General features: G+C 34.6%; 3 protein-coding genes and 1 pseudogene across 5 annotated transcripts; 1 reads left to right on the top strand and 3 right to left on the bottom strand.

Moving 5' to 3' along the window:
* Positions 1-5191, top strand: LOC124832568 (E3 ubiquitin protein ligase DRIP2-like). The gene is made up of 8 exons (XM_047306808.2): positions 1-224; positions 335-571; positions 1247-1346; positions 2592-2922; positions 3056-3498; positions 3626-3676; positions 4549-4621; positions 4785-5191. The coding sequence occupies exons 2-8, from the start codon at positions 454-456 to the stop codon at positions 4956-4958; spliced, it is 1290 nt and encodes a 429-aa protein (XP_047162764.1). The 5' UTR covers positions 1-224; positions 335-453; the 3' UTR covers positions 4959-5191.
* Positions 5192-8464: 3273 nt separating this feature from the next.
* LOC124832571 (PRA1 family protein D-like) lies at positions 8465-9449 on the bottom strand. Its single transcript, XM_047306810.2, has one exon. It carries the CDS (start codon positions 9303-9305, stop codon positions 8727-8729), a length of 579 nt encoding a protein of 192 aa, XP_047162766.1. The 5' UTR covers positions 9306-9449; the 3' UTR covers positions 8465-8726.
* A 125-nt stretch (positions 9450-9574) lies between these two features.
* On the bottom strand, positions 9575-12265 carry LOC124832570 (GABA transporter 1-like). Of its 2 annotated transcripts, none has more exons than XM_088095598.1 (7): positions 12000-12265; positions 11644-11766; positions 11395-11489; positions 11092-11233; positions 10843-10973; positions 10403-10618; positions 9575-10181 (listed from the first exon to the last, which is right to left on the bottom strand). In XM_088095598.1, exons 1-7 carry the CDS (start codon positions 12163-12165, stop codon positions 9780-9782), a joined length of 1275 nt encoding a protein of 424 aa, XP_087951724.1. In that variant the 5' UTR covers positions 12166-12265; the 3' UTR covers positions 9575-9779. The 2 variants fall into 2 exon arrangements, with proteins under 2 accessions (XP_087951724.1, XP_047162765.2); XM_047306809.2 differs by having other exon boundaries at positions 11092-11278; positions 12000-12262.
* Positions 12266-18470: 6205 nt separating this feature from the next.
* Positions 18471-22266, bottom strand: LOC124846361 (pentatricopeptide repeat-containing protein At1g52640, mitochondrial pseudogene; annotated as a pseudogene). The gene is made up of 2 exons (XR_015781782.1): positions 19730-22266; positions 18471-18826 (listed from the first exon to the last, which is right to left on the bottom strand). The product of XR_015781782.1 is annotated as a pentatricopeptide repeat-containing protein At1g52640, mitochondrial pseudogene (transcript).
* Positions 22267-22533: the final 267 nt, after the last annotated feature.

Here is a 22533-nt window from a genome sequence, read left to right as displayed (position 1 = left end):
AATAAATGCAAAGTTTGATTGAGAAAAGGAAAAAAAAAAGAATAAAAAGACAAAAGAGAGAAAACCAGTTTGGAGCGTTGGTTAAAGGCTTTTCTCCTTTCGATTGAGATCAACCTCAACAACACCAACGCTGTTCGAATCCAACAAGCTACCCCTAAATCCACGTCCAATCTCACCGACCCATCTCCTTTCTATAGCATTCTTCACCGATCCACACTACCTAGGTCCCTTTCGCTCCTTCTTTCTCTGCTCATAATATCTTATTATTCGGCCTTTGATTCTTGATTTCGGAGTGTTATATCTATGCTTCTTTGTCATGGTGGTGTTAATGCAGGTGATTCTGCCGAAGTGGACGTAAATTTGCATGCACTCTGGTGGATAGCATAGAATACACACAGACACACACTCATATACATACATACGTGAGGTGTGAGAGTTAAGGTTGGGTGATCCATGACGATGAAGAGGCTGGTGAGAGTGAAGAGGGATGCGATTGCAGCATGCATGACTTGCCCGCTTTGCAACAAGTTCCTCAAGGAGGCCACTGCCATTTCTCTTTGCCTTCATACGTGTAATTAATCGCTTCCTTCTTAATCTCTTCTCAGTATCCCTTCTATTATTCCTTCCCTTTTGCCTTTTTATTCACTTGTCATCTCAATTTTCTCAAATTTTTATTCTTTCCGCGTTTTCCATTCATGGGGTTTGTCCCGGTTTCTGCGTTGTTCATTTGGGTTTGTTGCTTGTTATACTCAAGATGGGGAGTATTTGGTATTTGCTTAATTACAGATATGGGTGTTTTGTAAGTAAATACTTTTGAAAATTCTATTTTTACTGCTGTGAGTATACCCATGTTACACACCATTCAGAACGTGGTTGTTACACAATAGGAAGTTCTGTGCTTCGATTTGGCCCACTGTGTCAACAGCTAGTTTTTTCTTTTCCGTGATAGGAACTTTTCTTGCGTCTGTACTTTTCTGGTGTTTTTTTTTAGCTAATAAACTTTCTTGTTTTTTTTTAATGCCTATATATTTAGGAAAATCGTATCCAACTCTATAAACCATTCAACAATAGTCTTTCTTAATTTACTTGGCTTCATTTCTTATGTTGTTAATTGGGGAGGTTTATACGGTAAGTAACTATGCCTGATGGTTTTTCTCGATTCTCATGGACATTGTGATGTGAAATTTGTGTTTATTATGGATGCTTCATGGATGAAGGACAAACTGATCCCGTAGAATTTATGCAGTTTGCAGGAAGTGCATTTATGATAAAATTACAGATGAAGAATTGGAAAATTGTCCAGTATGCAACATTGATTTGGGCATTGTTCCGCTGGAGAAAATGAGGTCAGTCCCTTCAGATAATTGTGACTAATCCCTCTTTTGTTGTACTTTTTCTTCAAAAGGAAGTGGAGGGGGAGGGGGGGAGTAACTACAAAAATGGAAGGTGTTGATTTACCTTGTTCTATTGTTCCGGCAAGAGATTCTGTTCTGCATGTCAATTTTTGAAAGCTGCTAAAATAGAGATGCAAGATACACCGTTTCATTTAAAAATTTAATTTATTGTTGACGTGTCTAAATTTGCACTTAAAAGCTGTCTAATACTGCTAAGTTGCTCAAACATTATGGAAAGAAAAAGGAAACAATCATGCTGCAATCAGATCTTCCTCTAGGTTGGTATTACGTTGCAACATCACGCAAGAAAGAGAACTGTTGATGTGATGTGGTCATCACATAAAGTCATTCATTTCTTAATTTTTTTGGGAACTTGCTCCCGAAATCCACTTGTGGCATCATAATAACTCGTTGTAATGTTCATGCAAGTGAACTATGACATCCAAGGGAATAAAATACATTCATCTTGTCATCCATTGATAACATAGCCTACTATTTTCATAGTATGCTTGCAGTTTATTTTCTGAAGTTTTCCATTCATGTATACATTTTACGCGTCTGATGTTTGGCATAGAAAATATCAAAGCATTTAAGATGCATAAAACCAAAACTTAAAGCAAGAAAAATTTTTAACCATTGTGCTTTAACTCCATCAGATGGATTTAATAATTTTTCATCTGAAGTATTAGCTTGAATCAGATAAGGACTAATCATAAAAATAGTTGTGATCCCATTAATAGATGGAACGGCTGACATAATTGACCCCATTATTTGGGGTTTAGAATATTCTTTAGCTGAGTATCTTTAAGTTCAATTTATTAGTTTTGCTTTGTCTGTAGAAGATTTCATTCCGAGGCAGTTGCTATTGGTTTTAGTCCTTGCCCAAAATTGGTGGATTTATCCTATTAGCAAAGTTTTTGGACTATAAGAGCATATAATGTTAATATATTGGCAATACTGGATCAAACATTGGAGGCATTAGTATTGGTGAATTAGTTAGAGACAATACATAGATAGTTTTGCAAACTGTCTCAAGTCTCAACCAGATGTGAAAAACTTGCAAAACTTAATAATATATGCTTTATATTAATTGCCTTCATCACTATTCTTTATATGCATGGAAGCACACAACTAAGTTTTTTTTTTTTTTAAATAGCTTTTCTCTTTTAATATGTTGCACGTCTTTCCTATTCCCAGGCCAGATAACAGTTTGCAGGATTTAAGGAACAAAATTTTCCCTTTCAATAAAAGAAAGCAGAAGGCACCTGTAGCCATCCCTTCAGTACTATTACCAGCTAGAAGAAAGGAAAGATCACTGTCATCTTTGGTTGTCAACACTCCAAGGGTATCTACACAATCAACCATGACAGGGAGAAGAACAAAACCTACAAGAAAGGCACTAGGCCTGCAGGGCTCTGGTTTCTCTGTTGAAAAGCTCATTAAAAAAGAAGAGGAATTACTGGAAGATCGCCAAGATAGTTCGTGCTCACCTGACACTTCAAACAAGTCTGCAAAGAGTGCGGGACAGGTAGGAAAGACGATCATGCTCTTCTCGTTGTGCTCACCATATATGTTTCTGTTGACTGTTTTTTTTTTTGGTTTATTTGTTTTCCCTGATGGCACCTGCCTAAGTTTACAATGTGTTTTTCTTATTGGTTTAGAGTTTGTCACCTTGTAAAAATAGTCAATCCATATGCAATAGAGGACTGCAGAATGGTGCTGAAACACAGGAAGCAAAATGGGATCTTTGGAAAACTTTGAATTATTTAGCAGAGGCTGCAAGTAGGAGTAAGTCTTTCAAGTCTAATGTGCAATCGTCTAATGCTAAACCAGAATCCGTGAAAGTAAATGACAGCGATAATAAAGTGCTGAAAGGCAAACATGAGGAAAATAAGCGCAAGGCAAAAGTTGAAGATGAAAAGATTAGCACTGATCATGTCTCTCCAGATACAGCAAAACCCAACAAACTGCGAAGAGTTCGCCCAAAAAAGGAACCTGTTTTTGGAGAATCTAGAATATCCCCTCAGGCTGTTCTGGATGCTAATGATAGTAACCTCTTATGGAATGACTCAATTTGGTTCTCCTTAGCAGCTTCTGAAAATCAGTGAGAAAACATAGCTTTGAAACTTGAATTAACAAATTCTATCTTGGCATCCAGTAATTATTATATATGTTTCGTAAATCATCTTTTGAATATTTCTACTTGTACTTAGTTCCCACTAATGTTTCAGGGAAGGAGATGCACCTTTACCCCAAATTCCTTCAAGTTATGTAAGAATAAAGTAAGTTCCTTGTCATTTTCTGGACCAATGTAGACAGTGTTACAAGTTAATTATATCTTTTAAATGAAAATATCCTACTTTGCTATTCATTAATATTTATATAAGCCCATCCACAGCAGGGTACGGATTTGTTTGAACAAACTTTTTCGTAAGCCCTTTTAAGAAGCCAAAAGGAAAAGAAAAAACTGAAATTAATTTCTTCATAAGCTCAAATTAACTTATGCACAAGTTAAAAAAAAAATTTAAAAAAGTTATGAGAGAACTTCTACATGTTAGTTAATACATAAGCTAGTTTTAGTTATGAAGAAGTTAATTTTAGTTTTTCCTCTTTTATCATGAGATCATGTTAGAAGTTTGCCCAAATAGACTCATAGTAAACTTTCATGCAACTTATCAAATAACACCAAAGGAAGTGATTGGTTTGACCTTTGGCTGATTATGCCTCAGTAGTCAATGATCTATTACTCCATCAATTAGAAAGAGGAGAATTGAACTAGTAGGAACATATTCATATCAAGGTAATACGTTAGCTATTTAAGCATGATACTGGAAAAAGGAAATAGCAAAAGGACAAGCTTGATAAAAATCTGTGACTGTCCCAAGGATGGAAAGAGGCCATGGATGCACGAAATGATTGACCACTTCAAAATTAAAGAATTCTTTGAACAATTCTACTGTCATGCAGGGATGCATCCCTCCCTCCCCTCTTATCAATAACTGTAGTAGCACTATTAGTGTATAATGTATTTTTCTCTTTTTGTACAAGTTTCTACTTTTCCATCTGGAAGAATGCTTGAGAAACTGGTTATGCTTTCAAATATAGAACTAACCGAGCTCTGATTTCTCATGTCTGTCTATTCATTTTGCTCAAGGGACGGAAGCATACCTGTCTCATTTATCCAAAAACTGTTAATGAAGAAACTGGGCCTGAAAAGTGAGGATGAGGTAAGTCTTTGTTGGATATGTAAAATAGATTCATATTCAGGCAAAGGGTTCTGGAGTTTTAGCATTTGCATTTTGTTATCATTAAAGTGCATGACATGTTGCAGTATTCTATCTTTAAAGACGAGCACTTGTAGCTTATAGTCTGAAGTTACTTTTGTTGCAGGTTGAGATCAAATGCATGGGACATCCTGTGCTTCCTTCACTACAGGTACAGAATTTAGTTGAATTGTGGCTTGATACGGCATCTACAGGCCACAGAATTCCTGCAACCATAGGATCCTCAGGGAAAGATTTTGTGATGATCCTAACCTATGGTCGGAAGGTCCAACAACCTTGACCATGAGTTGCCAATAGCTACAGTACCATGTAGCAGGATAATAGGCTGAATAATTATGAGGAATCTCCTCTCCTTGTAGAATGCTAAATGTGGAGTAGCAGAGGATGATGTTGAGTTAGTTATGGTAGTGATTGATTTTTATAGAGCATGCCTTTTCATTTGCACACTGGCTGCCACAGATGGTTTCTTTCTTGGATATTTGCCACAAAATCACATTATATCTTCTTGTTAAAGCAGTGCAGTGTCTACAAATTAAGCAAAGGCAATCCACCATAATTTCTATAATCCACCCTGCATAAGCAATTATTTGTTTTACAATGTTATCCCTAAATTATAAGTTATAAATATATGATGTAGGATTTTAATAATTTTATTTTTATTTAATAAAATTAGTAAAACTAATAAATTTTATAAGTTTTTTTTAAAATAAGTAATATTCCTGATTTTATAATTTTTAATTTTTAAGTATAAATCTATTAAAATTTTTGTAATCGATGTTATAACTAAAATAATAATGAAAATTAAATTTTAAATAATTAAAATTGTCAAATAAAAATAATAAATAAATAAACTTAAATAATGACAAATTCAGGCAATAGTATAGCGGAAATATCATAAGCTATTAAAATATTTTGAGACAAATTTATATAATAATTTATATAATGTAAATTGTGAGATTGGAATGTCCTGTACCGTTATTGATTTATGTGAGCTGCGAGTCATGCATAATAAAACTAAATAGACAAATGAAACAAAATATTCAGCTCGTTCTACAAAATAATTTATCATTTCTCCTTTTTGTTCATGATTTACCTGTCTGCAGATGTTTTACATAAATATTCATAAGAATGTCTATTGATACTAACTATTCATACACGCAACTTTTTCTACGGCTATATACTTTTGGAAATATTTATATTAATTAAATCTATTTAATTATTGTTATACACATGTATTGATAAAATGATGAAAAAGTGTCTATAAGAGTTTGCAAATTGTCATGTCTAATTGAAGTGTTTTTTATTATTAGATTTCTAAATTTTTCATTAATATTTGTTTATTATCATGAATCATAAATATTTTCTCAGAATTTCACTTAAGTGTTCTCATGTACAATACTTCAAACAATATATTTTGTTTGAATATTTTTTTTTCTTGCTCTTGATTATAATTAGTACTATCAATATTTTGAAAATTATCGATAGCTGAATTGTGCTATAATTTTTTTTATCATTTGGATTTGTTTTATCTTTTTATGAACAATAGCAAATTCATCCAGAGCTTCAGGCTTAATTGATTATCTATTCTTCTTTTTCTTTAGTTTCTGAAACCATATTCATATTTCTATTTGACATTTCTATCATTTTAATTTTGTAAAATATAAAAGTCCACAAAATGAAGTAAAAAAAATTGTAAAGTTAAATAAGAAAACACGATGAAATGGACAAAAAAAATATATTAATGATGAATGATAGAGCATGAAAATAATAACAATTGCACGCATAAAACAATCTTTTTGGATTTGGTAAAAGTTTGATGTTGTATATTACTTCAACTATTCCAGTCTTCAAAATTGAAAAGAACATGATCACAGATGAAAAATAATATGAAGATGAGAATAATAACAAGGAAGGTACGAGATAAAGAATTTGTAGTTAAATATAAAATTTGCAACATATGTATAAAAGTCAACATAAAGTAATCGTAATAATTGGAAATAAGAAACATTTAGTTTGACGGTAAAATAATTGATATAGTCAATGAGATAAACAATTATAAAAAAACAGAAAAATAATTACACTTGTTTGTAATTGCTAGTACTCAGTTAATTCTGTATTAGTTAATCATACTTAATTATAGTGATAATAAATAAGAAGATTAAATAAAAGAATTTAATAAAATAAAAATTAAAAATAATTAAATATATCTAAAAAATAAGTTAAAGAATTAAGGATAAAATTCACATAATATCTGTCGAGATGGGTTGATTTATCAAAATATGGGTAATTGCCATTTATAAACATTTAATGCCCAAGTAATTGCCAAACAACGATTTTTTGTCCTAAAGCCCAGAGTGACAGTCTCCTATTTCTAGCAATTATGTTCAAAATTATTTATTTATTTCCATCACATGTCCTGCACATACGAAGTACATACAAGGCAGTACTTATACACAGAAACTCCTATCCTATTTGTCCTCTTGGTACGTCTACAACATAACTTCTTTCTTCACACAATAGCTTCAAATAGAATTTAGAAAATAATACATAGATCAACAATCTTTATCAAATATACAACTATTAAGTAGAATTTCAGCACAACTAAGCATGTCCAACGAATATAAATTACCATGATTGATTTTATGACTATATTTTAACATGATAGTAAGAAATCTGTCAAGGAATCACTCTTAAGGAATAATTTTCAGGCGAAAAAAATCAATTTTTCCAAGCAGAACAGTCTAGTATGGAGGTAAGTGATGAAACATGGACAGATTACATATATTTTATATCTTAATAACCAACAAATATTTGGTAATTTAAGAACCAGATTCAGTTTGCGGGCAAAAATGTTATATTTCATTTCCTGTTTTCACTCATCAATACAAAAGTGCTATATCATTCTCAACAATTTCCTGTTTTAGAATAATTGCACAAGAAATAGTAAAAACAATAAAAAGCTGTTTGCACCACTTCCTATAGACACATATTTTAAAACAAAGTGAAAAATTTATAGTTATTGGTAAAACAAGAAATGAAAACATATTCTTTTACATATCCAATTTACCCATGACCCTAAGAACTACAGATCCAATCTTATGATGTGAAACATCAGGAAACCCATTTCCATCATTCCAGAAAAGAACCCACAAGAGTACTCAAGAATGGATGAGGGAAGAGTTTCAACCCTCAGTCTGGTTGCGTAACCTTTACATTCTTCCCTTCCATGTTTGTGAGATTAGATCTCAACTTCCACCCAACAGTTAAACTAGGTAACCAAAAGGAGGCAACTGGCATTGATTAAATTAGGCGTCAGCTAAACAGTCAGGCAGTTACTTTGACATATTGTTTAACTAGACCATAATAAGTTGGCAATTCTGTGGTTTTCTTTTCAATTCTCTCAATACTTGATTCACACAGGGAACTAGAAGACGCTCTGTAGCGCATTGTCTTCACAATATAACAAAAGCATGTCTATCAACAAAATCAAATCTCAAAACAACTGCAATCAAGCCACTCCAAAAAGCATAACATTACACAAAAGGAAGCCACTATAGAATATATGTTCTTAATTTAATCATATTATATACTCACAAAAAGAGCAAGAATAACAAAATGAAAGTAAAAACAACAAATGAGTAACCAAAATGGTCCACTCTTCAAAGCAACCAAAATCTATCTATACTTACACTAGACAAAAAAATCAATTTTTATCCATTATTACTAACCTATTATAAATGCAAAAAGCACACCAAACCAGACCATAAACCAAATTGGAACTCAAAATACAGAAATTGAATGCGATTGCTTCAACCTATGAGTACTTCTTCAAGAATTTACACGAATTCAGTGAACACGAAAAAAGAAAGGGCCACCATCGAACCCATTCCATGCTAACAACACGGTACGTAAAACTATCATATTGACACAATTCACATTTCCAAGTGACCAAAACCTAAACTGGAGCCTCTATATTCTTCGAATAGATGCAATGCAAGAAATACAACAACGATTAAACGAAACAAATTGTTGTATATACCACAGCCAACTATATTCTAGTTTGCCCTGTTCGTTTCGTTGGGCTACCGCCAACAACCGAGACCAAACCCCCATCAGAAACTTCCAATTCATCCATATACAAATCATCGGTGTTCCGAAACGCCGCATGCAGCGCCACCGCCGCCGCCGCAACGAGCAGAGCTGAAACCACGTTCAGCCAGACGCCGGTGAGGACGAGCGCCGTCACAGTGAGGGCAGTGAGCGCGGCAAGGACGAGGCGGTCGTCGAGCGTGCGGTGGAGCACGACCACAGGGCCGTCACGAAAGAAATAGAGAAAGAACCACGCGATGAACACGGCGATGAACACGATGAGTGAAATCGGTTGAAAGAGGAGGCTGAGGAACAGGACGAAGAGCGCGATCATGACGTAATTCACACGAAAGTATCCAAGATTGCGCTTGACACGAAGTGTGGCTTCGCCGAGGGAGTAGGGGAGCGTGAAAGAGCGCAGTGCAAGAAACTCCTGCCATGGACGCCGCGTGTAAAAGGCGGAAGGAGGCGTGGCGCGTGAGATGGAAGGGATTGAATTGTAACCAGAGGAAAGGGGCGAGAGATTAATAGACGACATTGGGTGGAAGTTGGAAACCCTAACCCTAACCGGAACGCGAAGAAGAAGTTGGTGTTCTGTTGAGGAGGAACGTGTTTGAAGAAAAGGTACTTCGTGTCGTTTCAGTGTAATAAAAGTGTTATTTTGTGATTGTGACGAAGCTCTGTTAAGTACTTATCAACTATTCAGTGCGAAGCGAAGCACGTCGGTTACGGGGTTTTGCCATCTATAAAGGCGCCAAAAAATCAAAACAATAATGGGACTTTCATTTGACTATTGTTTCCGCTATCTATAAATAAATAAAAACCTTTTCATATACCTTTTCATGCCTTTTCTAACAAGAAATTGATCACTACCTAAATGCATAGTGGTATATTGTATAATGAAATTATCACCAACCATGATGTTTCTTAATATTTATAGCGGGATCAAGACTATGAAGCTGCTGATTTGGGAAAAAAATGTATGATAAAAGTACAACTTAGTCCAAAATCCTCACATATCATGGAAGAACTTGTAGGTCTTGATATCTTCCACTATGAATCTGACTGCACCAATGCAACCCAAGATAGCAACTAATGAAAACCAGGTAGCTATTAAAATATTTAATGGTCGCAGGAAAGGGCCGAGTTTGGAGTTATTGGGCGTTTTTCCAGCCTTAAGGTATGCTAAAGCAGGGAACACAAAGTCCAAAGGAGTAAACCCAATTGCCCCACAGATGGACACAAAATCTCCAAAGAAGGGCATTGCGGTAGCAATAAGAGTAACAAGAACCATGTATATGGAAGTAAAAATAAGTCGTGTCAGCCGATTTCTGAAGGGAAAATAGCTAGTACGTTTGTTAGACTTGAATCCCGTTCCTTCCTCAAAATAGGCATATGTTGGCCTGCAGTATATCTGACAAATGATGCAAGCAAGGAACTCCATTAGCAAAGGAACTTGAACCATGATAGATATAAGTTTCGTATTCGGAATAACAAAAAATTATTAGGTCATCTCATACATCATAACATTATTCATTCGTTCTGGTAAGTTAAAAAAGAACACTAGTGACATAAAGATTGATTGACATTACAAATGTTATGATATATGCTTATATTGAAGTGCAAGAGAGGTACCTGAAAGCATCCACATATTTGAATTGCTGCAAACAAATTTGCCATAACAACAGTCCATTTTGGAATAGACAGTGAAGCTAAAATATAAGGTTGGACTTCTGATCCAAATGCCCAGTATCCAGAGAAGGCCAATTGCCAGTAAGTCAATACAATGACAGTATATGCTGCTGATATGCTTTTGTACATATTCCTCTCAGCAGGCTCTCTCACCGTATTCTGCAAAAGGAATACACTGTCACAAAAGGCCCAGTGACCATTTACAACATCAAGGTTTTTTGGAGTCAATGATCACAATTGTTGTTGGCCACATTTATCTATAATTTTCCGCAACAACATCAGGGATCATGGTGATACCAGGACCGCAAACTAAAACCTTGTTTACAATATCAAGGCAAAAAGAACACGTATAACAATGTAAGAGACTTAGAACTAATAGGTACCTGTATTTCTGGAAGCATTGCATCACCAAATGAAAAGGCAATGGTCCCAAGCGCATTGAAGGCTTTGAAGAACTTAGAAGCAGAGCTACCGTGCAAACTATAACTTACTGAAGTCCTATCAATCTTCTTCCCTAAGACATGTTGGAAATCAAATATTCAAACAGTTTATGTCCGTGAAATAAAGAGGAGGAATCAATCAGGTGTTGAGGCTTTGATAGACAAGAAGAAAAAGATCCATCACCAGCTTACCATTGTAAATGGTAACACCAATGGTTGTACCAGCAAAGCCTATTGTGCTGAAAGTACAGAGTGCATTTACCCATCGCAGTGAGTGAATATCCGGGAGCTGGGAGAGAAGTAGTTCAAAGATTCCAAAGAAAATAATAAAATGCTGCAGGGTCAATGTTCCATTATCATGATAGTGCTTGTAAACTGCCTGTATAAAAAGAACATATCCACATCCCCAAAAATGGAAACAAATGGTTTTTATTGTCCATAAGAAGATTTATATAAAAAGAGTTGAAGTTATTAAACTCTGGGTAGATGCATAACCTTAAGGCTGCTGCCAGCTGCAATTTGAATGGCAATGTTATTTCCCAGAGAAGCTACCTGCTGAAAAATGGCAATAGACCAGTACCCCCACAATCCTTCAGGAATCAATAAACAAGAAATTAGACTATTGAATTTGACAATGATCATAGCTATTAATGCCACAAGCAGAGAAATTAAATAACATGTACATATTATAGGACTAACATAAGGATAAGGTGGTAAAAGGAAACTATTTGCAGTAAAACCAACCGAAAATACTATGTGCCAGATGTCTGTAGGTAAAGTGCTTCTCCCCGTTCCATTTCCACAGAGAAGCGATCAAAAAGCTAGAGTACCAGGTGGCTAGTGTTGCACTCACCAGACTACTCACACCTGAAACCATTCATAGAGAGAAACACCAAAAAAAACCAGTTAACTAATTATCCAACATAAGTCGAACAAAACATACGAAAGTGACCTCATTTGAAATGAATAAAATATATAAAATTTGATCACCACCCTGGTGGAGACAAAACGCCACTACTGTAGAATTTAATTATAAATTGTCTGATTATGAAATTTCCGTTAAGAGCAATTCAGGAATGAATAAATAAATAAGAAATTACCAAGAGGCCAACCGAGAGAAGCAATAGCAAAGGGCAAAGGGGCATAAGCAGCAGGGGTGGCAACGGTGGTTGCAACATGGAAAGCTGCTTGCTTCCATGTTCCTTTACCTCTCACTGCTTCTTCTGAATCGCTTTTCTCTGTCTCCAATTCTCGCGTTGACTCCATTCTGTTTATGCTCCTATTACTTTGTTTCTGCCTTTTCCCACTCTGTACACAGATATTTTAATTCATTTTATCTTTCTGTTCTCATTCATGTTGCAGTTGGAGTTTACACTATTATTCTCCTCGTTTGTTGACATTTTTCCTTGCCCGTAGCCGAAATCATGAACACACAGAAAGCGACATAATTCTACTACAACCTTAGTGGCAGTTAACGTTAAGATACGCTAAATATTCTATTAAAGGATATTAAGCAATTAAATATTGTGTTAGTTATAATTTAGATATTATTATAATTTGTGTATATTTGTGCACCTGTTATTCCTTTAATAGATGAAGAATTATACGATCTTAAATGTATATATGGTACTCTACTCTTTGAAATAATATATCAGAATTATTCTTTAAATCTTTTATTATGGTATCAAGAGCTAACACTGATATCCTCTAAGATATAGGAATCAGTGCCTTTTTTCATTGAATATTTCTGATGGCTTTTTCCGATGACAATCAATCGGAGAAACATGATTCTGGAATTTCTGCTGCTTCCAAGAGTTATATTTCTACTGCTGTCGGATTTGTGACCAAGTCAGGTGTATCTAACTTTGCCCTTAATCTTTCTGTTGTTACTAAGGATAGTAATTGGATAAGTGATTCGAGTGCTACTGATCATATGACTTGTGATCCTCATATATTTACTAATTTTTCCTCTAATTGTTCTAAAACTGTTATTATTAATGCCAATGGGGTCTCATCTCCTATTGAAGGTATAGGTACTATATCCCTCTCACCCTCCTTCTCGATTCCTGATGTTTTATTTGTTCCTACATTAAACTGTAATCTTATCTCCGTCAGCAAGTTAACCAAATCACATTCTTGTGTTGCCTTATTTTACCCAACCCATTGTCTTTTTCAGAACATCTATTCCAAGGAGAAGATTGCTAGTGGTAGAGAGAGTGAAAGACTGTATTATCTTGAAAATGTCTCACAATCAAACCATAAAAAAGGATTGACTTGTCTTGCGAACGATCACATACAAGATAAAAACAAAAAAGAAATTTGGTTGTGGCATAGACGGTTGGGACATCCCTCTTTTGGTTATTTAAAAAAACTATTTCCATCACTATTTCATAAATGCAATATTTCTGATTTTTTTTGTGAAACTTGTGTTTTGGCAAAAAATCATCGTGTTGTGTTTCCTTTAAGCAATAACAAAACTAATTTTCCTTTTCCATTAATTCACACAGATGTTTGGGGCCCTGCCCCGCAATCTACACATAATGGAAAAAAATGGTTTATCAGTTTTGTTGATGATTGTACTCGGGTAACCTGGGTATATTTGCTTAAATATAAAAGTGATGTGTGTGATGTGGTTCGTTCCTTCTATCATTTGCTTGTTACACAATTTAACACATCTATTAAGGTCATTCGATCAGACAATGGAGGAGAATATTTTAAGACTGAATTAATAGAGTTCATGAACTCTAAAGGCATCTTGCATCAAACTACATGTCCTTATTCACCACAACAAAATGGAGTGGCTGAGAGGAAAAATAGACATATATTAGAGGTGATAAGATCACTTTTGATAGATGGTAATGTCTCATCTCATTTATGGGGTGAGGCTGTGAGCTCTGCCGTTTATTTAATTAATCGAACTCCTTCTAGTGTGCTTAACTTTTGAAGGCCTTTTGATGTGTTGTCTGATCATTGTATCCTTCCTCCCATAGTTTATTTACCACCTCATATTTTTGGATGTGTTATATATGTTCACTTACACCCACATCAACGTACAAAGCTTGAAGAACGAGCGATCAAATGTGTTTTTGTTGGGTATGGATCAACTCAAAAAGGTTATCGTGCTTACCATCCACCATCAAGGAAATTTTATATTTCTATGGATGTGACATTTAATGAGCATGAATTTTTTTATGTTGATTCTCCACTTCAGGGAGGCAATGAAAGTGAAGTGCATAATCATGATGTTGGTATGTTTGATTGTGAAGATAAATTATTGTGTGAGGATCATTCTGCAGGAAGTGAGCCAATCCTAAATATGGACCCTTCTTTTCTGGATAATATAGTGTCTTCTGATCATAACCAATTGACTCAATCTTCTCCACAGGTTCAACTTGACTCTTCAGAGGTACCTTTTGATACTATCTCTGATAATACTAATGAAATTGATCATGGAATTGATTCTTGTCTGCGTGAGACCACCAGCACACCAAACACTGAGTCTACTACTGTTCAATATATTCTTCCACCTCGTTCTAACCGTGGTCAACCTCCAGTTAAATATGAACCAGACCTCCAAGCCAAAGTTAAATATCCCATTAGTAAATATGTGTCATCTCACGAGTTATCTCAGTCATATGCATCATTTATATCTCAATTATCTTCAATTTCTATTCCTAGTAATGTACAGGAAGCTTTGGAAGATCCTAGATGGACCGAAGCAATGGTTGAGGAGATGACAACTTTAGAAAAAAACAACACTTGGGATCTTGTGTCCTTACCAAAAGGGAAGAAAACTGTGGGCTGCAAATGGGTCTTTACAATTAAGCATAAAGCTGATGAAACTATTGAGAGGTATAAAGCACGACTTGTGTCTAAAGGTTACACTCAGTCTTATGGTGTAGATTACCAAGAGACGTTCGCACCAGTAGCCAAACTCAATACTGTGAGAATACTTTTGTCGCTAGCTGCAAACCAAGATTGGCCTCTTCTACAATTTGATGTGAAAAACGCTTTCCTACACGGAGAAATTTCAGAAGAAATTTATATGGATTCTCCACCATGCATGACTGACAATTGGAATGAAGGTTTGGAAATTAAAGAAGGCTCTATATGGATTAAAACAATCCCCAAGAGCATGGTTTGGAAGGTTTACCAAGTCTATGAAGGTTTTTGGCTATAGAGCAAGTAACTCTGATCACACCTTATTTTTTAAGAGAGGAAAAGGAAAAATTACAGCTTTGATTATATATGTAGATGACATGATTGTTACAGGAAATGACCAAGATGAGATTTCTAGTTTACAACAATACCTTGCATCTGAATTTGAGATGAAACAACTTGGAAATCTTAAATATTTTTTAGGTATTGAAGTAGCTAGATCAAAACATGGTATTTTTCTATGCCAAAGAAAATATACTATTGATTTATTATCGGAAACTGGGTTGCTTGGGAGTAAACCAGCTGATACACCAATTGAACAAAATCATAAACTTTTTCAATGCTCAAATTCAGCAAGCATAGACAGAGGAAGATACCAAAGGCTGGTAGGAAAATTAATTTATTTGTGCCATACACGTCCAGATATTACCTATGCAGTGAATGTTGTTAGTCAATTTATGCATGACCCATGGAAGCTTCATATGGATGCTGTTGAAAGGATTTTGAGATATTTGAAGTCCGCTCCTGGAAAAGGAATTTTGTTCTCAAATCATGAAAACTTAAAGGTAGAAAGGTACACTGATGCAGATTGGGCAGGTTCAAAAGATGATAGAAGATCTACCTCTGGATACTTTACTTTTGTAGGAGGAAATCTTGTAACTTGGAGGAGTAAAAAACAACCTGTAGTAGCAAGATCTAGTGCTGAAGCAGAATTCAGAGGCATGGCACTAGGTGTATGTGAACTTTTGTGGATTAAAAATGTGCTATCAGATTTGGGCTTTACACAAAATGAAGCTATGAGTTTGTACTGTGACAATACTTCGGCTATAACAATTGCTCACAATCCTGTGCAACATGATAGAACAAAGCATGTGGAGATTGATAGACATTTCATCAAAGAGAAGGTTGAAGCTGAAATAATTTCATTTCCTTTTGTAAAATTAGAATTGCAGTTGACTGATCTTCTCACCAAAGGAGTATCAAGAAGATTGTTTAGTGAGTCTCTATTCAAGTTGGGAATGTGTGATATCCATGCACCAACTTGAGTGGGGGTGTTAAGATATGCCAAATATTTTATTAAAGGATATTAGGCAATCAAATATTGTGTTAGTTATAATTTAGATATTATTATAATTTGTGCAGATTTGTGCACCTGTCATTTCTTTAATAGATGAAGGATTATAGGATCCTTAAATGTATATATATGCTACTCTACTCTTTGAAATAATATATCAGAATTATTCTTTAAACCTTTTATTAGTTAAAAAGCAAGATTTCATGGTTCGACACGGAAATGGGAACTGATTACTATTAGGAGCATTTTAGTCTTTTAAAAAGCGTCATGAGATGAAAAAAAATCAAAATCATTTATTTCATAGCAACAGACCAAACCACCATTCATTATTTATACAAGAGAGGTGATATTTTGACATTACAAAAGACAAACGAATGTCAAACATTTTTTAAAGAGAATGTCAAACAAACTTTTTCCTTTTTACAAGTTTCAGCTTAACACATTTCAATAAATATAACAAGGATATAATGATGTTGAAGATGGCATAAATATTATTTAATAATAATAAGGGTTAAATATGTTTTTAGTCCCTAAACTATCCGACGATTTTGATTTTAGTCCCTCTTTCAAATTAAGGTATTTTTTGGTCCTTCTCTTTTAGGAAAACATAATTTTTCGTCCTCAAAACCCAACGGCGTTAAATAGAAGGTGAGCTGGCTAACGGTGGAGTATCACGCTGTAATCTTTGAAACTCTCCCTCTCTCCACAACCATCACCACCTTCGCTTGTTTTCATCCTCCATCAGCAGCGACACCGACGTAGTGACACTTTTTCCTGTGGAAGGAAGAGAAAAGAAGTTTGGTGGCGGAGGGAGGGAGAAAAGAACTGATGACGTCGTTGCTGACGGAGGATGAAAAGAAGCGAAGATGGTGATGGTTGTGGAGAGAGAGAGTTTCAAAGATAACAGCATGACACTCCACCGTTAGCCAGCCAGCTCACCTTCTATTTAAGGTTGTTGGTTTTTTAGGACGAAAATTATGTTTTCTTAAAGGAGAAGGATAAAAAAGTACCTTAATTTGAAAGAGAAACTAAAAACAAAATCGTTTGATAGTTTAAGGACTAAAAACATATTTAACCATAATAATAATGATGATGAAATGGATGATAAGAAATTTTGACAATAATAATAATGAAAGTAATGGTAAAATTTAGAACTCTCATAGCATTAATAATTGATATTATAGTAATGAAAATGATTGTAAAAGCATTGCATTTGACGTGATAACGGCATAAAGATAATCTTAAACGATGATGACGTGATGAGAGTAATAATAATCATAATCAAATATTAAAAAGAGTAAGAGTAAGATAAGATATTTTATACCTTATTATCTTTTAACTAAATTTTCTTCTTTAAGATAAAAAGAATATACTGCATTGACAAGATATTATAGGCAAAATGATAAAGAAGAAATATTATCTTAAAGTTACATCAAACAATTAATTAGCAATGTCATGGGCATCGGGTACGAAAAATATCGAAACCTAAAATTCCTTTATATGCAAATATATCAAAAATCGTAATGGGTTATATGAAAGCATTACGGATAAAAATAAAATAGAATATATACATATAGATGATCTAAAAAGGTAAAATATACGGATATAAATACTTTAAAATGAAAAATATAAATATAAATAACTAATAATAATATTATGTCTAAGAAATTTAAATAAAAATAAAATCAAGTTAAAACATCACAAATTTCAGATTCAAAATTAAAATACAACAAAATATGATGTAAGAGTTGCACACTTGTTGCTGTTCCTTTTGCCACGTCCATTATGCAACGCTATTATGTAACACCCAAAGCGGCCACCATGTTAAAAACTCCACATTGCCACCGCCATGTTTATGAAGATAACATTGTTAATCAAAGAAAAGTATCTGTCTATCTACTAAACGAGTTCATAGGTCCATATTATTCTTTTTTATTTAGAGTAAAAATTTGTGATCCAAAAGTTACTTACATACACCCTCCACTAGTGCTAACCATTAGTTTCACTAGCTGATAAGTGATAAATGAAATCGAATCAGGAAAGTGGGAGAATAATTAAGATGATACCTTATAGTCTGACACTTCAATGAATTCTGGCGACATAGGAAGAATAATTTTAAAATCAGTATTGATCAAACATAAAGCATGCATAATTGTTGATATGAGACACAATAAATGACTTGGAAGATACAATTGGTTAAAATCATCTGATGTGTCAGTTCATCATGGTTAACAAAATCAATAGGAAAAGAACGACAACTATTTTTGTGGAGAAAATCGCATAATCTTGGTTCAAATTTCTCAAATACATATTGAAACCATTTAAATCCATCCAGAAATATTTTTAACCAACCATTTTAAGAATGATTGAATAGACATTCTTGTCATTTAATCCAAAAACAAATATCAATAAATACTTACAATACAAATATGTTAACAATAGTAAACCCAACTCCGTATTTGTACACATCTGTAAAAAATGAAACCAACTTATACCTCAATCTCTTTTAGCATACAACCAATACTAAAATACAACCAGAAACGTGAACCATCAACATCATATCTGGCAAGCCTCAGCAAGACATGGATTTCGGTCATGCAGCCTCACGGTACTAATTTATGTAGCAATCTGTTTTACTTGCCACAATTTCTTTCTTTTCATTGGAAAAACATTCCAATTCTTGACCAAAAGCTCCTGCATAATTTTAGACAACAGCCTTAGGCCAATGCTCTAAGAATACATATTGATGTAATTGATCTAGAAAATGCAGAATATTGAATTAAAACTATTAGAAACCAATCATTATGTCCCTTCACCCATTTTACTAAGAACTCTGTCTACAAAAACAACAAAGATAACAATTTTAAGAAGAATTGCATTCATAAAATAAGCACGTAACTAATGCAGCTATGCAAACATGTAAGACAAACTAATCCAAACTAACACATTCAATTGTTGGAAACAACCATTTATATTCATATGCAATGCAACCATTTTAAGCGCGAGTAAACAGGGGAGGGCGTACACTGGACCCGATAAACTTCAAATGATGATGAATTATCATTATCTAAGAGTTAAATTTTCGTCAATAGCAAAAGTATAGGGACTGTCTTTATCAGCAGGCCTCCAGTAGTGATTCATTGCAAGTTATCTCCTATAAAATACAGATAGATAAGCATGATGTGGAACCACTATATTTCGTCATTTTCAACCTCCTGGGTAGTAGGAAGAAGATGCAACTGCAACCCCTCACAAATTAACATTTCAAAACTCAAGCAAAATGTTTCCATTGCCTAAGGTACAAACCAAAATAACAACAAATGCATACACGGTAACCTCATTGTATTTATAAATCTAGACAGTGTACCTGTTTCAATATGACTAACCTCAATTTAATTTAATTTATTTTTTAGAACAAAAAAGGCTTACCGTTGAAATCCACCAAGCTTTATCATTCGTCCACATATTAATCAATTCACATAGCATTGAATTACGAACACACAAGTCCACTTATGCAAAGAAGGTAAGGATCATTCATGAATTCCGTGTTAAAATGCAAGGGAAACAAATCATGCAGAGAAGAAAGAAATAAAAAACCTTAGGAGGAAGAGGAGGTATATCCCAAGTTATAGTAATAATTTTCTTCAATCATATCCCATGCAGTAGAGTATCGTAACTCTTAATGCATGTTTGTTCCCCTTCCATTTGATCAGCTACACACGCTTTTAACTTTCCTCTTATTCTTTTGATGCCTATTTTATACAAATATCAGGACCAGTTTGGTAGCATCCAAATGCGGGAGCAACTTCTCATCCATAACATTATGAGAAATGAAAAGTTTACAAAATTCACATGCCCGAAAAGAAGTTGCATAATGCTAAATCTCAGCCACACCCATAATGACTAAAGGTATAAAATTCATAATCTCTGCCGTAATGAATGAACTGAGCTGGCAATCATTTCTTCATGATACAGAAACTAAGGTGTTTCATGTAAAATTTCCAAGGGTTAAAATTTAGATTAACTTGCATCATACAAGCTACATTGAAGGATTATAGTAACAGTTAGAACCTCAAAATGCGTCAGTTAACCATAGCCTACAGATTTAACATCTCCATTATGTGCTCTGCAGCAATGAAATGGTTTCCTCGACATATTCATCAAAATAGAATAAGGAGAAAGTAGTATGAGAAACAAATAGCCACTTCCTCAGTCACTTTCTATATCTGTCTCATCACATCTCAAAGTATTATGAGCTGCTCTATTACCAATCATAATATTTGCCAATTCTTGAATTGCATGGGAAGTGCTCTGCCTCATTTTATCAACCAGTATTCCAATGTGATCTAAAAGCCCTAAACCCAAGAGTCGATTCCTCAGTAGCTCAACAGTAGTAACATAAGGTGGTATTCCTTCATCAATCATCATTTCAAAATACTTACATGCCTCCTCTAGTTTTCCTTTCTTCTTACAAAAACCATGAATCAAGACAGAATATGTTGAGACAGATGGAAAAAATTTTTTGTCCACCATGTTCTCCCAAACTTCAGCTACCCTATCAAACCTCCCTATCCTGATCAACAATTTGAGGACCATGTTATATGTATGGCGATCAGGAAGACATTTATCTTTTTCCATTTTAAACATTAACCTCAGGGCCCTATTGACCTCACAATGATCACAATGGTAAGCTTGTATTGCATTATAGCTCCAAATGTCTGGTTTAACTCCTCTTGAAATCATTTCATCCAACAATTGATAAGCTTCTTCCACAAGTTCATTCTTACATAGTCGTTTTATAATACAATTGTATGTAAAAACGTTAGGCAAAAGGTTGTACCTTCTCATTTTATCAAGAACCCTGAAAGCTGATTGCTCATCATTTGCACTGCAATACGAATGAATAAATATTGAATAAGTAAAAGCATCTGGCTCAACTCTTTTTGACAACATATCGTGAAAAACATTCTTAGCTTCATCCACACAACCACCTTTGCAAAGAGCGCCCAACAAATTGTTATACGCAAGCAAATCCACTGGACATCCTTGTTCAAGCATTGCTTCAAACAGTTCGCGGGCTTTATCTGAATCACCAATCTCACCCCATCCACTTATCAAAATGCTGTAAGTTTTAGCAGATAAAGAGAAACGATTCTTAGCTTTGTCAAAAAATTGTTGAGCCTGCTGGAGATGCTTCCTTTTGCATAAAAAGTACAACAACTTATCCAAATCATGAACAGTTGGCATAACTCCAAACTCATCCATTCTATTGAAAGACCGAATTGCACCATCTGGTAAATTAGCCCGGCTATATGCCTTGAAGATGAGCCAGAAAATCTCACCGTTGATTACATATGAACGAGAGTCTCTCATTTCTATGAGAAAATCCCATAGTATGGCAAACTGTTTGCAACTTCCTAATATCTCCACCAAAATGTGGAAGCTCACATCATTGTGCTGAAAACCTGGAATTGATTTAGCCCAAAGAAAGAATCTATGGGCTGAGAAGCCAAGATTCTTGCACCTTTTCAAGACCTGTTCGACCAAATTAGTGGATATTTGTGGAGAAAATGGCTTGAGAGAGAGTTCTAGATCATGGTGAGGGTATCGATGGTCACTGAGTACACGGGATATCTCATTGACAAGGTCTGGTAATGATGGCCCTAAGACTTGAGGGTTTGGGAAAGAATGAATGTGGTAATTGGGTTTGTGTTGGACAAGGGTGCAGAAGAAAGAGGGTAAGGTTTTATACTTTGAAAAAAATGACTGAAAAGCCATATGGGACAATGTGATATCAATTCCAGCACCGGGAAGGATTCAACTTCGTTAAAGCACCTTCAATCCAACATTTTTCATTGCTCAAAATCTGGGTTTCTGTGAAAGTCATCATGGATGTGCGTGCACAAGGCCATGGCAAGCACAATTTGCACTCTTCCCTGTTTAGACAAAAAACAAATTCATATGCAAGAACAGCAAGTGGGAAAATATTCCTCTATATGATAAACAGATGTAAGAATCAGAGCAGAGTGGCTCCAAGCAATAGAGCAATTTCTCCATATGAAAAGCCCAATATTGCTTACTGTCCTCTTGCAGAAAAACCGAATTCATTCGAAACCCTAAAGAATTATCAAAGGGCAAAATGGAAATTATAGTCAAATGGTAACTAACCTGAAAGCATAAATTGAAAAGAATAGAATTAGCATGGCATTGTTACAATTTTGGTGTTTCCCCCAATGAATGACCATTGGTAAAATAATCGTGTTGCTCCACCACCCCCCTTATTCCCTCCCACCTGTTAAATCTATTTTATTTTCAAAACTATCCTTCTATGTTAACTTTTTTATTTTTTATCTTTTGGAATTCTTTTAACATATTTCAAAACTCTAATTTACCTTTTTTTT

The sequence above is a fragment of the Vigna umbellata genome, chromosome 8 (genome assembly GCF_029865625.1).
Source record: "Vigna umbellata cultivar VRB3 chromosome 8, Vumbellata_1.0, whole genome shotgun sequence".
Classification (NCBI taxonomy): Eukaryota; Viridiplantae; Streptophyta; class Magnoliopsida; order Fabales; family Fabaceae; genus Vigna; species Vigna umbellata.
Note: the sequence above shows the minus strand (reverse complement) of the source record. Positions and strands in the feature narration are given on the sequence as shown.

Coding starts and splice junctions, on each gene's coding strand:
- LOC124832568 (XM_047306808.2), top strand. CDS start 454: ATGACGATGAAGAGGCTGGTGAGAGTGAAGAGGGATGCGATTGCAGCA. Junction 572..1,246: donor TTCTCTTTGCCTTCATACGT/GTAATTAATCGC, acceptor GAATTTATGCAG/TTTGCAGGAAGTGCATTTAT. Junction 3,499..3,625: donor TTAGCAGCTTCTGAAAATCA/GTGAGAAAACAT, acceptor CTAATGTTTCAG/GGAAGGAGATGCACCTTTAC.
- LOC124832571 (XM_047306810.2), bottom strand. CDS start 9,305: ATGTCGTCTATTAATCTCTCGCCCCTTTCCTCTGGTTACAATTCAATC.
- LOC124832570 (XM_047306809.2), bottom strand. CDS start 12,165: ATGGAGTCAACGCGAGAATTGGAGACAGAGAAAAGCGATTCAGAAGAA. Junction 11,767..11,999: donor TTCTCTCGGTTGGCCTCTTG/GTAATTTCTTAT, acceptor GAATGGTTTCAG/GTGTGAGTAGTCTGGTGAGT. Junction 10,182..10,402: donor AAATATGTGGATGCTTTCAG/GTACCTCTCTTG, acceptor ATCATTTGTCAG/ATATACTGCAGGCCAACATA.